This window comes from Conger conger, chromosome 9 (genome assembly GCF_963514075.1).
Source record: "Conger conger chromosome 9, fConCon1.1, whole genome shotgun sequence".
Lineage (NCBI taxonomy): Eukaryota > Metazoa > Chordata > Actinopteri > Anguilliformes > Congridae > Conger > Conger conger.
In genome coordinates this window covers 25,699,573-25,715,007 of record NC_083768.1, presented here as the reverse complement: position 1 = coordinate 25,715,007, position 15,435 = coordinate 25,699,573, and the positions used below count along the sequence as shown (strand labels likewise).

The window sequence follows — 15,435 nt, the reverse complement described above, 5'->3', positions numbered from 1 at the left end:
ACACATCTCGGTGTAAATACCAGGAAATAAAAGCTAAAATTCTGAACTCTTGTCTCATCTCAACCCCAAATATATTCAGTGCAAAAACAAAGGAATTGGCCTGGCTGTTCCAATACTTTTGGAGGAGACTGTAATTAGATCTAGTGTCAGTTTTTCCAATTGGATAACCTCTTGCAAGACAAGAGTGGCCTGTAGCGTAGTGGTTAAGGTAGATGACAAGGTCGGTGGTTCGATCCCCAGTGTAGCCACAATAAGATCCGCACAGCCCTTGGGCCCTTGAGCAAGGCCCTTAACCCCACATTATCCCGGAGTGGCGCGCAGAGGGAGCCTGCGTTGCTCTCTCCTCAACAGCCCTTAGATATCTTGTTAAGCGAAATCCTAAGAAGGTTTTTCTCCTTCCTAACATCTAAAAGCTCACTCCTTATATATCCTGAAACTTATATAAGTGTACTTGTTTTGGTAAGACATTCATCCATAAATATCTTTTTTAATGAGCATATTCATCACTGTTATCTGTCTCCCTGTCATAGTCTCTCCTTGACTCTCTTTGACTTCATACAAGCCAGCAGTAAGTGCCTTCCACCAGCTCAATACATTCTTCAGGTGCTCTTTCGTGTGTCGCCTTAAGGAATCTACAAAGGACATCCAATTAATAGCCGATAATCCAATTATCTTTCCTACATTTTTCCATCTCCTCATACTCTTTTATTTCCCAATCATCTATATTGTTTTCCTCATCTCTTTGCTTTAACCAGGCATTATGCTCCTCCCCTGTAGGAGCAAGCCCACACTTCAACCAAGAATGTTATTATACATTCATGTTACGCATGGCCTCAGTCAGACCTTTAGCCTTGCTCTCTAGAACCCTAAATCTAAGTCCTCCAACTTCAGACTCCTCTGCTGACAATTAGGGCTGCTCATTAGCTCTGAACCACATATTTTTCCTCTTACGGGCGTGCTTACTACCACCTCGATGGCGTGTGCGAGGGGTTAACAATGCATTCCTGCCTAACCCATCCCCCGTCAATCTCTCATCAGGGGGCCTAGAGCCGGGTCCTTGACAGCATGCTCCAAGGGAGGATTGTCTCCTCAACTGTGCTTAGTCTAATCAACTGTGCGTCGCTCAGGATAAGTAATGCCATTAATGTAATGTAATGTAATGGATGGATCTTATACAACCCAAAATGTTCATACTGAATTCTTAATGAGAAAGTTGGATCTAGCTTATACAAAAGTCATAATCTGCTGCATATTTTTTTGTCTATGAAATTCAAGGCTGTACATATTTATATTTATTGAAAGAACACCTTTAAATTGGTCATCTTAGCATCCTCAAATGCGTCTATGTTCCCAATATGTTCACTGACCTTCATTTGCTTTGGTGCTCTCTGGGTCCTGCAGAGCGGGCTGAATCATAACCCTCTCCTCTTTATTAGCAGCTGAGACACAGGAAAAACCAAACCGGATGCAAGTCATTAATCATCCACAGAACAAAGACTCCATTGCCTGAGCCCAGCCCCTTGTTTGAAAAGCTAAGCTTGAAAAGCTAAATATAGCTACATTTAGGCCTGCCCAATGTAGCAACATGCTCTCCTTCAATGGGGGGGGGGGGGGGGGGGGGGGGCGCTTCACATTAGCATTCACATCATCCCAAACATCAGTCAGCCACCATTTCTTTTCACGCACCAATACAGCAGCCACCAGACAACTGCTAGTGCAGGTGGGGCACAGGCTCCCAAAAAACTATTGAGCGATGAGGCAGGGCATGTGCTACCAGCTCTATGGAGGGTGATGATATGGCAGGTCTGCAATGGCAGCTCAGACAGGAACTGACAGAACAACTCTCCCTTCTAAAAACTGGGAATGCATTACACAAAACTATTTGACAAATTCCACATTATAATCAATTATTCTTAAATCTGTTAATATTGAACAAAAACGAAATTGCTTTGGAGGAAATCTTAAAAGCATCCATAGCCACACTAGCTCCAGAAAGCACTGCACCCACCCCTATCTGCTTGTGATCAATGTGACCCAACTGCAGTGCGATTCCATGGCTAGCACTGTGCAGTAACCCCCTCCGAACCTTCCCCACATCACCTTACAGACACGCATGCACACCTAAATAATTGTTTTTAAGCAATGCGCAACATTGATGTATGCCTGAAATGACTAATAGTGATATTAAATTACCATCATGCTGGTTGAGCAGGCAGGGGGGCTGTTTGGGGATGAGTTCAGGATTAAATGAGGAGGTGACTTCCTGTTCCATCTGCTCTTCTTGGAACATCTGGAGATGCTCCAGGGCTAGGAGTAGAGAACAAGTAAATTTATTAATGCACAAACGCAAGCTTTCTTCAGTAAAGAGAAAAGGCATGTACCATGTGGAAGCCAACAGTCCTTGTAAAGCATTACCGTTGTCAGTTGACTTTGAGACGGGTCTCCCGTGCAGCACCTCATCCAGCTCCACAACCTGAAATGCAAGAAGCCATGAGGTCATATCATCAATTCTCACATGGCGCGCAAAATAAATACATTACCAAGACCGGTGACAAATCTGCTGAGGAGTTTTAACCAGCAAATGTCAACGCCCAGATTAAGCACATCTTTGTCAGGCAGTACATCTTAATGATCACACTAAGGATGTGTCAGTCAATATCCAGTAATCCATACCATATACTGCGTTCACAAAATATATAGGCTTATTAGCTTTGAATCCTCTAATTTCCAGTGCATGTTACAATCTTGGATATTACTTTCTTACATGCATGAACTTTCTGGCAAATGCATCAAACAGCGTGATCTTTTTTGCCTCCAAGTCACCTGTACATCTCCAATGCCCTCCTTGTCTTGAATAATTCCAGCCAGCTTCTGGACATATGCCTGTCGCTTGCTTCCAAGCTTCTTTGTACCTGGTTTCAACCAACTGGGGTACTGCATCTTCTGTGGAGAGCAAAATAACTGATCAGTGAAGAGGGATGCACACATGCACAAGCCTGAATAAAGAGACTACTGAAAGGCACCACATTTCAATGCTGGTGGGTGGCAGCCAGCGGCATTTATTCTCAGCCCCAGTACTGAATCCTGACCCTGCCGGTGGAGACTGTGGTCAGTAGCCCAATTATCACATGAGGTGTTGCCCAGGAGGGACCGCTTGAGACCGCGAGTTCAACTGGAAACGTGCAGAGGAAAACATTGCCTGCGTTCTCACAAACTGCCTGATGTTTCAGTGAAGGAAGAGTTCTGTGAAGATGAGGGAGAGCAAATCTGAGAAAAAATACAGAGAAACAGAAGATAGTGCAGGCACAACCAACTCACAATGTAATTAATACGATGCCAGAGTCCAGCCACATGGGGCATGATGAGTTTATTGTGGATCATGGTTTTGCAGACCGTGCAGATGTAAAAAGCAGACCGGCTGACAGCGGTGCATTCAATCATCTCCCTCAGCCCTGCAGAGGCCAATGGAAAGCACAGACCAGTTGATGGATATACATAAATTTTACTACATATTCCACTGTGCATGCCTGCGAATTCATAAAAAAATGTTAACGGACTTCAATTTCCATGTTTTTCTTCTTGGTAATCAAGCAATTGTTATAGAAATTTCCTTTGGAACCTAACAGGCTATAAGTACAGTTAAATAACCCCAGTTGCCCTAGTGAGCCATTGACTAAATCTTCCTTCGGGTGGATAGGAAGGTCCCAGTAAGACTATGTTGGGCATTATTCTATAGGATAGGAATGTATGGGAGGGAGTGATGAGGTGGTTGTTTAAACGACAGTATAAAGGGTGAAGCCTTCGGGAGGAAACATCGAAGCAGTATGCAGATGCTTCCGGGCCTTTAAAGTTAACCAATGCAACATCTTTAGCTGCGGTGTACATGCAAGCCAGCTGGCTGTGTGTTTATTCACATCTCTACAATCACCACAACTTAAGCCCTATATGGTCACACCAGCAGTCTAACGCTACCACAGCACAACCAAAAAAATACATGCATAAATAAAAATAAATAATGCTGACCAATAAGTGCAACAGTCTGTTTCTTCTTTTTCTTCTTCAAAAATGTCAGAAGTTGAGACATTCTCTCTGGATCTGAATAGTTCTCTGGTGGCTGCAGAGCTGCTGAGATCTGAACAGACTGAACTGTGGGGAAGAGAATGGAAAGAGTACAGTCAAAGATTATGTGGAGGGTTGGAAGGTGTGTGCACATGCATTTCTGCGTGCGTGCATGCAAATGTTTTTGTGGGGTGCAGGATACCAGCTGAGCTGTTATCATTAGCATTAGCATTAGATTCCTGACGATGGAGCCTACGTAAAGGCACAGGACCTAAAATAGACCTAACTTTCTGACTCTCAGCAAGATGACCACTCTGAACAGGAGAGAATGGTTAGCCGATAGATGCAACACAAAACCTCATATACATATAGACTAATCCTGAGCAACTCCGCATGTTAGGGATCCAAAAAGCACAGCCATGCAGAGCCACCACACTTCTCAGTGGCTACTGGAAAACAGAGCACACAGCGAAAGAATCCCACCTGTTTGTTAACCCCTTAACTACCTCCCCTTTTCTTGACTCAAGCTTAAAAATGACAATAAAATGGTTACCGTTACTATTCGACCTTTACTATACTATTACCCTTGGTCATCTGGCATGTTCAGAGAAGACAAGCTTGATTTAAGTGTAGAGATCCAGTTTAATTTAAACGTTCAGAACAACTCAGGAAAAGCTTGTTGTTATGGCAGTTCTCCAGCTAACAGTTGCAGTTCCTTACCTTTGCTGTTGGAAGTTGGTCCAGTTAACTCAACAGTATGGTCCTGCCATTTAATTACCTTACAAAAATAAAATACAATAATAATAATTACAGGACAGCTCCTTCCTACAGTTGTACTGTGTCCCATGACCCTGATGTATTAATGTATTTAGCAGACACTTGTCCAATAAGGCCATGATCACTGTATTCAATGTAACATAATAAACATATTACATAAACCACAAGTGCACAGGCAGCAACACAACAGCCAAGAACAGTAAATTGAGCGGAAGCGGAAAAATGGCGCATGAATATACATACAGCAGCAAGTATTTTAGCATACACAGGGTGCCTTTCCTCCAAACACACAGATAATGTGTGGCTTATGCATCATTTAAAAATTGGGGAACTGCACAGTTACCAGGTGGCTGGGTAGGGAAGTGTTGGCAGCCAATAGTGTTCCTGCTTTGTATACCCCTCCCCACCCCATGAACTGTGCCTCAGCCTGAAGGAACCAGCGGTTTACCGTGAACTGTCCGCAGCCTTCCTCCTTCTCAACACGCTGTGCTATGGTGTGGAGTTTTGTGATGTTTTCTGTCATGCTGGGATTGTCACTCCATCCTCTCAGGAGGTCAGGGTGCTCCGACTTCTGCAAACACATTTGGTGGATCAACAAGTGAGAATATGGCAGGAGGGGAGGCCATAACTGTCCACTAAGAACCACACTCCCGAGAAAAAGCAAAGACAATAACGACATTGATAACTTACAATGTACTTGTATCGATGAGTGGGTCCAATGAGGTGGCCAATAATGCTGTTTATGGATACTGCCTTGGAGCAAGTTTTGCACACCATAGAGTCAGGCTTGTTCTCACCATAGAACTCGATCAATGAGCTCAGACCTACAGGAGGGATCACACAGATGCTGTATTGCCTTTAACTAATCAGTAAGTTTTTCAGTGGTTAGATCCATGAAGCTTGATAGATGCCCAATTTATAATGCCAGTGAACACGAGTCAAATATAATATCTTGATATTTACAACCATTCAAAAACAAAAACTGACCAATAACAGGTAGTGTACTCAGTTTGCTCTTGAGGTAGTTGTCCAACAATTTTGACACAGTGGTTTCATCTGGTAGTCCAAAAACTGAAATAAAAAGATATTCACCTTTTACATGTATGGTTAACAAACCACATCCATTAACCTTTAACACTCTGTATACACCTGCAGATGACTGCCACTGGTATTGGCTCAGTTGACTTCACTAAAAGCAGCAGCAGAATGAATGGTCAAGTGTACAAAAACATCTGCTCAAGTTCAAGCAAATACCACCAAAATCACTGGGCAGCACTGCATCCGACAGCAAGACAATTGTTTGGTTAGAAATGTAAAATTGCGGAGAACAGACCCAAATCTTTGTCGCAAGCATTATGGAGAGCACTGTGATTACATGCAGATAGAGCACACAGGCCAGCACACCTGTCCCCTAAAAGACAGATCATTCAGAGACTCTTGCACAATGAACCCTTCTTCCCTGTTGCCCTGGTCCACATTTCAACACCCAAAAGGACTGCTTATGCTGGTTGTCATGACACCTTCCTCGAACAGCTTTACTCACACAAGCTCTTCCCTGTCCCTGTACATTTCACATTCGGTGAGGGTTCATCTGTAGGCTCCTGCATGTTGACAGTCTGAATGTCTAGGAGTGAAAATATGACGTTACACCATAAGCATTTGGCAGATTGTCTGAACAATGTTTCATTCATTGTGACAGACCTTCTAGCTCTTGTTGCACTTTGTATTGTCATCTAGCACTGTCACATTGCATTTGTATCCATTTTGGTGCTGTAGCTGTGTACGATATCGGTTATATCATTGTTCTCCTCTACAGTAGTTTGACATATTTACTGGCCTATATTTACCATGTGCACTATGTGACTTGATGTGCATGGCTGTAGACAATTCATATTTTTGTGAACTGTGCCTCATCTGACCTGTTCTGTAGTAGTTCCAATGACCTTTGGTATGCACTTATTGTATGCCGCTTTGTACAGAAGAATCTACCAAATAAACGTTATGCAAGGTTTTGGGTGTTTTATAACTAATTAAATAAATGGGGGGGGGGGAGGAGTTGTGCGTTTACTGGGGTTTCCTTTCTCTAAATTTCAGATACCATTGACTGAGTAACCATGCCAGTAACACACCAATATACTGTATTGCTGGCCGGAATCTCTCTTTGCTTTCTTTCCTTAAGGCCTGTAGCAATAAGGGAGTATGCAGCTGGACGGTGGGGAAACTAAATTTGACTTTTTAACCTAACGAGGTGGTTGTCCTTGGTACTTGGAAGGGTGGAGAATCTTTATTATGACTAAAGGGAGGAATGTAAGATAATGCAATGCAGAACACTGTGGCCTCTGGCTCTCTAGCCACTGAGCTTCTGAAGGACTGTTATTCTGTGTAACAGGAGTGTGTGCGTGCTTTTATTTTGCTCTCAATTTGTCATCAGAAGCCCAGATGGAAGAACTTGGTCCTTCTTTTACTTTAGTACTGTTAATTTCTGCAGAACGCCCTCCAACTGCTGACAGTTAATACTCTTGGAATATTAATTTGATCAAATATCAAGTGTTTTCTCCTGAGTCATGTACTCACCTTGTTTTGGTTGAGAGGTCTGAAGGTGTTCACAGTCACTCTGCTCTTTCTGGATAGTGTGCAACCTGTTTAGGGCTAACAGGGATAATGTTTTTTCATTTATTTGTTTGTTTTAAATGCACCCAATAAATAAATAAATGGATACATACTTTTTTTTTTTTTTTTTTAAATAATACATTCTATAATTGCATATATTCCCAGAACCGCAATGTAATTATTCCCGTTTCTTCGAGCCACTCGCTACAGAGCCATTGGTAGCATTACAAAATTTGGTTCCCAAAGCAGAAAATGTCCAGAGACTACTTCCCATTCAGACTGAAAGTAGTGTAGTGTTTCTGCATTATAACCATAAATTAATATCATCATTTCAGATTGTATCACATTTTTGGAAACAATTCTTTATTGAACAAGATAGAAACTTACCAACATCAAAGGAACTTGAAACAATTTCTTTGTATTGCGCGCCATCCAAATCAAAAACCTTGGACAAACAACCAAGGGGATAAACAAAAGTGTAGGTCAGTTATCAAACATAATTGATGATATTAGTCAATGGCAGTAAAAATAACCAGTGTGAATACATGCCTGAAGTATGCATTCTCCAACAATCCAGTGACTGCTTGCAGATTTACAGGTCGGGTCAAAGTGGAATTCTGAATTAAGTTTATGTTTTTCCCTACGTAAAGCTATAGGACAGTGAACTGGGGAAAGTGTCCAATTAGGACTTATATATAATAATCATCACCCGCTATATATCAGGTTCGCTGAATGTGAACGCACCTCTGGTCAAATGAGCTAACAGCTGACGTTTAATTCCAAAATGTTTAATTGCAACAAACATCTGACATACATGTTCATGCTTTTCGCTCATGTTTGCAAATGTTCACAGAGAACATAAAGCTAATAGGAAAAAGTTTGAAGTTGTTGGAAAACTTCCCTTTATCGAATAACATTAATTTCGTCTAAAGATCTGAAACCATTCAAGTGTAGAAAAACATGCAATAATAGAGGAAATCAGGAACAGGCAAATACTTTTCATTAATTTTAGGTCAAATAGTATGCATAAATATAAAATAGTGCCATGTGTTAACATGATGTATAATGCCATCCTATCCAACCATTGTGACAGAATGTATTAGCCCATGGATTCCATATAAAACAGATTTGCCTGTCTAGAGCCAAAGCAGCCTGTCCGTGAGCACAGCTCTGCGCAAAAAACAACAAGCCTTTGGCTCAGCTCCTGGACTCCTATCTGATCAAAAACAGGGAAATGAAAGTAAAAGGCACATAATCTAGCACAGGGCTTCCTCCTGTTCTTCAGTTGTTCATTAAACACTGTTGGCAACTATGAGTTTAACCACCATGACTGGCAAAGTACTGAAACCAGCATGGAACATGTAGCCTGGGGTCAATTATTCTGCAATTAATAATAAAAAATAAAAAATAAAAAATAAACTGCAGATGAGTCCATAACAGCCTAAAGATGCATTTATAAAAAATAAAAATAAAAAAAAAGGCTGGGACGGCTTGACATGCCCAGAAGGGTTAGACAATTGAAAGCGATTTGCACTAAAATGTGAAGATGGTACAGCACACCTGGAAGGTCTGGCACTGTACCTTGGGTTACTAAAATAGCATGGACAACATACTTCTTTCTACTGAGTCTAGTCTACCAGGAAAGATGCAACTCTAACTTAGTTTGAGAGAAATAAAAGTTTAGCTGAACACGAATGATTGAACAAGTAAAGAGATAAAAGGAACATGTAGCTGCCCAAATGGCACTACAGACAAGCGATCACTGAAACTGTATACTATTGCTTAACTAGTTAGAAAACAATACCAGTTCACTATCAGTAACAGCAAGAAAATTTGCTATTACTAGTCAGCTTCCTGAATTTACAAATATCCACCTGAAGCACAACACTTGTGCAATCGCTACTATGTTCCTATTGCCTATATTTTATCGTAAGTGGATATTTGTAAATTTGTCAAGCCAACTATAGCTAATAGCTTTTTGCTACCGATAACAAACTGGTATTGTTTTAGAACTAGATATGTAGTATTCGCTTGGATAATAAGCAACAGTATACAGAGATTCAGTGATAGCTTGTCTGGAGTGCAATTTGGGCAGCTACATGAAAAATCTGAATAAGCCACCATGCCATTGGCTTTAGCAGTTTGAACTTGTAGAATGAACTTTAGGCATTTACAATGGTCTTGTAAACGTTTTAACACAAAAACCTTACCTAATAGTACCTTTAACGCAATGCACAGTAAACTTTGTTCCAGGTATTCAGGCTCTGCATTCAACATGGCACTTCAGCTTAAACAACTGAATACCCTACAGAAACTTAATTTAAATACTTTCATTAAAAAATAAACATCCAAACAGCGACAGTAATTGCCATGAAAAAATTAATGCAGTGAGAAAATTACCGTACTGCACAGAGAGTGCACTTAACACACAGTAAAGTCAGAAGTGAACTCCTAATCATCACCAGCTTTTATAGAAAAGTATCCAACATCCATTGTTTAACTTTGCAAAAAGATACTTACCCAGTAACTATTGCGTGTTCAACATAAAATTTGAAACAGCTTAGCATTTAACCGGCGGTTTCCCATAATATCTGACCTCCAAGATATAATTCAAAAGACAGGCTTACCTGTGCTTCTCCAAAGCCTCTCGCTTTCTCCACAGAAACCGCCCTCTCGTTAATGGCTCCAGTGTTCAAACCAATGTTTTCCACAGAACTACTAAGGAGTTGTTGCGATTTCTGCAAAGAAGCAATATGGCGAGATCTAGTCTGGCAGTGATAAGTCAGTCATAGGAAAATAATGTGCATTCTCTTAAGCACTTTAGATACTTTACATTACTATATACAATGTTTAGAACTCACCAGATACTGGTATCTGTGACAGGGGGTTGTAAGGTGATCAATAATGAAGTCCTGGCTCATTTTTTGAGAACATGTTTCACACAGATAGTATGGAGGCACATTATCACTTGTACACTCAATCACAGCATCGAGACCTGCAAGGTTAAACACACACAACACTCAAATGGTGCAAAAACCTTGTCGAACACACGCACACACACACCACAAAAAATACAAATTGGATTGGTAAAAATAGATTAAATCTTTTCAGGAATGGATTTTGATTGTAAAGGATTAGGACATATATCTGCAAGTTTTTGTGAATGTAGTAACTTTTTTATAAACCATTAAATCATTTTTAAATGAGAAATAGCAATTTTAAATCGTCAGTTAGGCTACAGGAGTGGAAGATGAAATTCATTTTAAAGACTGTTCTTATTAGAACTGCTAATGGCATAGTAAAGGCTATATTTGTGCGATAGAAAGTACATTCTTAATATGCCAAGGTCCTTTGGCCTGCGCCAAAAATGATAAGACAAACATACACAAGTTCTCATCTGCTCAGGGTGAGTTTCTCAAAAGTGGAGAAGACTGCATTTTGATAAGAAAATTCTTTGTTTCATAGCTACTAATGAGATAAATCGTGTTTCTCCCATTCTGAAGGTCAGTATTCTGGAATATTCCACTGCTTCCCTCCTCAGGAAGTATACTCCAGTAATCTAGGTTTGATGAACTTGCCACCAAGGCATGGTTTCCCAACAGCCATTGGAATAAAGCGCTAAATTTGTCACAGAATCATCTTTCCGACCAGGTGATTGCTTTTCCAAGGCACAAGAGCACATGCATTAGATTTATTTTCCTGTCCATTGGACTTTTAATTGCAATGCTACTTCCTGCTGCCATTTCCACCATAATAAACTTTTGAGGAAACACTACCTGGGATACACCTGTTTTTCCACCAGTGCACATTGCTGCAAACTCCACAGGCAATTAAGAGTGCACAGATTAATGAGCACTCCTTTGAAACGCACGGCAACACCACAGTTCTGATGTTTTGGATTGCGCTGTCATGAGTCAGCAGAATGTACATGTGCATCTGAACAGACGAACATGCAGAGAGTTAAATACCATTTAACCATTTATTGGCCAAGGTACCCTAAGAAGTCTGTTTCGGGGAACTCCTGAAGCGTAGGTGAACAAAGCAGACACACATACATATAGTCTCATATCTCCTCTTCTTCCTCACTAACTGAGGGACCATGAAGAAAGGACTCGATTAAAAATATGTTAATTAGCTCAATGGTTTTAAGTACTTGAATCAAAGGAATAATATGTAGGTTAAAATTAATGACAGTTAAATGCTTATATTAATTACATATGGCTGACCCTATGTTGTGCGCTATTCCCTTGGCAACGAGTCATTCTTCAGGAATAGCTCAACCTACTGATACGGGGGTTCAGGAACAGGTTTCCCCCTGCTTATTAAAAATAAACATCATATCAGATACTGACTAAAGTTATTAGTAAAACTTAGAAAGAGTTGGGGGGCTGCTGGCATTGAGCCAGCATCTTGTGACTTCTGCAGTACAGCCCCTCCATCCGATGACAAGTTTTCAAATGATATAAACGTTTTGTATGAACAAGAGATTTTTAGCTTTTTTTCGTGCATTGCTCTTCTGGAGCAGAATATTTTTGCAATAAAATAAAACTATTATTCACCAGCCCTGGACTTTGACTCCTTTCCCAAGAACCGATCTATCACGAACGAATCAATGAACCACGGTGACATCCTTCCACTTATGGCTTCTTATGGTCATGAAAAAATTCCAGTAAAAATTAAGCTCATTACATACTCAGTTTCTACCACGTGCATTTGGGTAGTCCCAAAAAACTGATGGGTGGTACAGCTCTCATACAGAGCCCCACTACTGAGCTACGACCTTAGTCACCGGGTAGGTACATGTGGTACATGCTTTCGGCTTTGTGCATTTTATGTACTACTTTAGCGCCTAAAATCCTGCTTTGTTTCTCATCCTTCTTAGTTTATTTTTCCTTTGTTTCACACCCCCATCCCGGAGCTCATGGAGCACTCAAATCAGCCCCCCGGACCCCGCTCTAAGGTTGTGGACTATAGCAGCCCTGCTCCTCCCAGCCCATGCCTCACCACATCCTGGAGCTACAAATTCATCCCCCTACCCTCTGAACTCCAGACTGTACATCCCACCATATGGACTTTAGTTTCTTGCATTAAACCATAGGCCAGCGGAGGATGGGCATGCCCCTATAGCCGGGTTCCTCCCAAGATTTCTACCCATCAAGGAGTTTTTTCTGTTTGAGGGTTTTATTCCCCTAAGGGAGTTGTTTACCTCATATGCTATTGAGGGCTCAAAGAAACTTTCCATTTTCCAATTCTGTCACCTGGTTTTCATTGTAACACCATATGTGGTACACCAGCATTAAACCCTTTGCCTATGAATATAGCTTCCAGGCCATACCCACTTATCCCTACACTTAAATGAGACTTTGATAACAGAACTACGTTTGCATATGTTCCACCAGAAACACAAATGACATCTGCAACACCGCCCCCAGCATGATGTCTAGTTAGTGAGCCAATTCTCCCCTAATTCTCGCACACAGGTAAAATATGAAAGTGAGCGACAAACGATCCTCTTTCGGTCATCTCGTTTTGCCTACTTGCTCCAGGTGCTTGTCAGGAATGTGGGCCAGAGGAACCAAGCCCAGACTCAGGGGTAATGAAAATGGCAGGTTTAATGCCATTGGCTTGCTAGAACAGGACAGAGACAAACCTTACACAGGGAAACAGATCTGACAAACTAGCAACCAAAGAACAAAACAGGCAGGTATAAATAGACTAACAAATTAACTAAACGATGTTGGGTGTGGGTGCTGGGGAAGAGATGAGACAACGAGAAACAGCTGGGACAAGACAGGGAGGAAATGCATATAAGGAGTGGGGGGCGGAGACAGAAAATGGGGAGAAAAGTAAAACAAGGATGGACCCACAGTAACACCACGGGGAGGAGGAGCAGGGAGGGTGGGCGGAAATAAGGGAAAGCAGAGCAGAGCTACAGGGACGATCAGGGCAACAGTAATAGAGAGGGGAAACAAAGTACAGGGGAGTGTGAGGCTTGAGGGGGCATGGGGCCTCAGGGGAGCACAGAGACGGTTCCCGGAGGAGCAGAAGCAGCATGGGGGCCGGAGACGAGTCCCGAGTAGCAGACGCGGTATGGGGGCCGGAGACGGGCTGGGACTGGGACAGGAGCGAAGCAGGAGACTGGACTTGGGACAGATCAAGAAGTTGAACATGACGTGGTCCAAGCCTGGTCTGGATCACTGCGAGCTGAGCAGTGATGTTCCAGACTCCACATACGGGCTAACCACATGGAGGTGTAGTATGCCATGTCCACGGAGATGGAGTCTGCTGGTTCCATAGCTGGCTAGTTTGTTCTGTCAGGAATGTTGGCCAGAGGAACCAAGCACAGACTCAGGGGTAACGAAAATGGCAGGTTCAATTGTGAAGGTAGATAAAGGGGAGACAGCGCATAATACAAATAAGTCCAAAGAGCCAGGCAAGAATCCAAAATCCAAAAACCAAAACAGACTAGAACAGAACAGAATATAAACTGAAAGAATGGAGTGCTCAGTTTTATGTCAAATTGGCCAGCCCCTTGAATCACCCAAAACCTTTGGTATGAAACCAGGGGGAATGTACAACAGGAAGACTCCATAAATGGACACAAGGCAGGCTATAAAGGCCACCGATCCAACAAATACTGTTAGAGGTTGTAATGTTTCTGAGTTTGTTCTGTTTGTTTTGATGTTTATTCATAACCATGCATATCTGGTTGTTGTTGCCCATTACAGTCATTCCGTTATGTCTGTCTGGATGTTTCTGAGGCCAAGTCACTCCCCTCTCGCGTGCTTCACTATTTGGGTGGTTTCGGTAGTTTCTGGATGTTCAACCTTTCTTCCAGCCTCGCATTCCTTCTTTTGATGGTAAGAATAGTGCTTTACAACATTTAACTAACTACTACTACTAATTTAGATATTGTACAGTACTAATCCGATTAATACATTTACTGTCTAACTAACAAACTAACAATCATTTTAATTGGGGAGTTTAGATTTAATCACGTAACCAACGTGATCTCAGTATTCCACGCTGTTCTATAACTCTGCCTTCCTATGCCATCCCTGATTATTTGCTTAGTTTCAGCAAAGTGTTCGCACCGGTCTTTTACTATCACTACACTACTCTATGCAAATGTCTACTCCCTAATCCGTAGCCGTATGTTTTGGATGTGTGTTTACGTGCATCCAGTCCGTGTTTTCATCTCTTTCTATTATTGTAGCATTACCTCATTATGCTTCCCCACCTGTTGTCTATTTGTTTAGCCCACCTTTCTCCCCAGCCCTGCCTAGATTGTCACGTCCACAAGGCCTGACTTGCCCAGCCACAAGATGTCGCTTGAGTCTGAAAATCAATGGTGTCTGAAACACTGCTTCCCTCCTGACGCATGCGCAGGATCTCACACACCGCTTCGTGGCTGTGTCTCTACCAGGCAAACATCCTCTTCATCTCCTCAGTGAACAGCCCTGAAACCGAGACAGAGAAATACCTTGGTGTGTCCCTGGCTGCAGGAATCATTCATCACTCATCTTCCACTGCTGGAGCAGGCTTATTCTTCGTGGGTAAGAAAGACAGTTCGCTGCGCCCATGTATTGACTACCAAGCCCTGAACGACATCACAGTCAAGAACTATCCTCTCCCCCCTCATGGCCTCGGCATTCGAACAACTGCAAGAGGCTACTATATTCACCAAACTGGATTTACGCAATGCCTACCACCTGGTGCGTAAGGGGGATGAGTGAAAGACGGCGTTCCACACCCCTACTGGTTATTGGGAATCCCTGGTGATGACGTTTGGACTTACCAATGCCCCAGCTAGTCAATGACGTGCTGGGGGATGAGAAACAAATTTGTTTTCGTCTACCTAGGCGATATACTTATCCATTCCATGACCCGGGAAGAACATGTCATACATGTTTGCAAGGTTCTTCAATGCCTGTTGGAGAATCGCCTGTTTGTCAAACCCGAGAAATGTGTATTTCACTGTTCCACTAC

General features: G+C 42.1%; 1 protein-coding gene across 1 annotated transcript in view; it reads right to left on the bottom strand.

Annotated features, from left to right (window-relative positions):
* Positions 1 to 1,359: 1,359 nt before the first annotated feature.
* Positions 1,360 to 15,435, bottom strand: part of LOC133137609 (uncharacterized) — a 45,154-nt gene continuing 31,078 nt past the window's right edge. Inside the window, exons 33-47 of the mRNA XM_061255952.1 lie at positions 10,308 to 10,441; positions 10,074 to 10,184; positions 7,834 to 7,891; positions 7,411 to 7,485; positions 6,380 to 6,460; positions 5,824 to 5,907; positions 5,527 to 5,660; positions 5,285 to 5,407; positions 4,780 to 4,837; positions 4,024 to 4,146; positions 3,319 to 3,452; positions 2,824 to 2,943; positions 2,416 to 2,473; positions 2,194 to 2,307; positions 1,360 to 1,439 (exon numbers count right to left, since the gene is read on the bottom strand). Of these exons, the coding sequence (XP_061111936.1) occupies positions 1,360 to 1,439; positions 2,194 to 2,307; positions 2,416 to 2,473; positions 2,824 to 2,943; positions 3,319 to 3,452; positions 4,024 to 4,146; positions 4,780 to 4,837; positions 5,285 to 5,407; positions 5,527 to 5,660; positions 5,824 to 5,907; positions 6,380 to 6,460; positions 7,411 to 7,485; positions 7,834 to 7,891; positions 10,074 to 10,184; positions 10,308 to 10,441 (1,487 nt within the window). The remainder of the gene's footprint in view (positions 1,440 to 2,193; positions 2,308 to 2,415; positions 2,474 to 2,823; positions 2,944 to 3,318; positions 3,453 to 4,023; positions 4,147 to 4,779; positions 4,838 to 5,284; positions 5,408 to 5,526; positions 5,661 to 5,823; positions 5,908 to 6,379; positions 6,461 to 7,410; positions 7,486 to 7,833; positions 7,892 to 10,073; positions 10,185 to 10,307; positions 10,442 to 15,435) is intronic.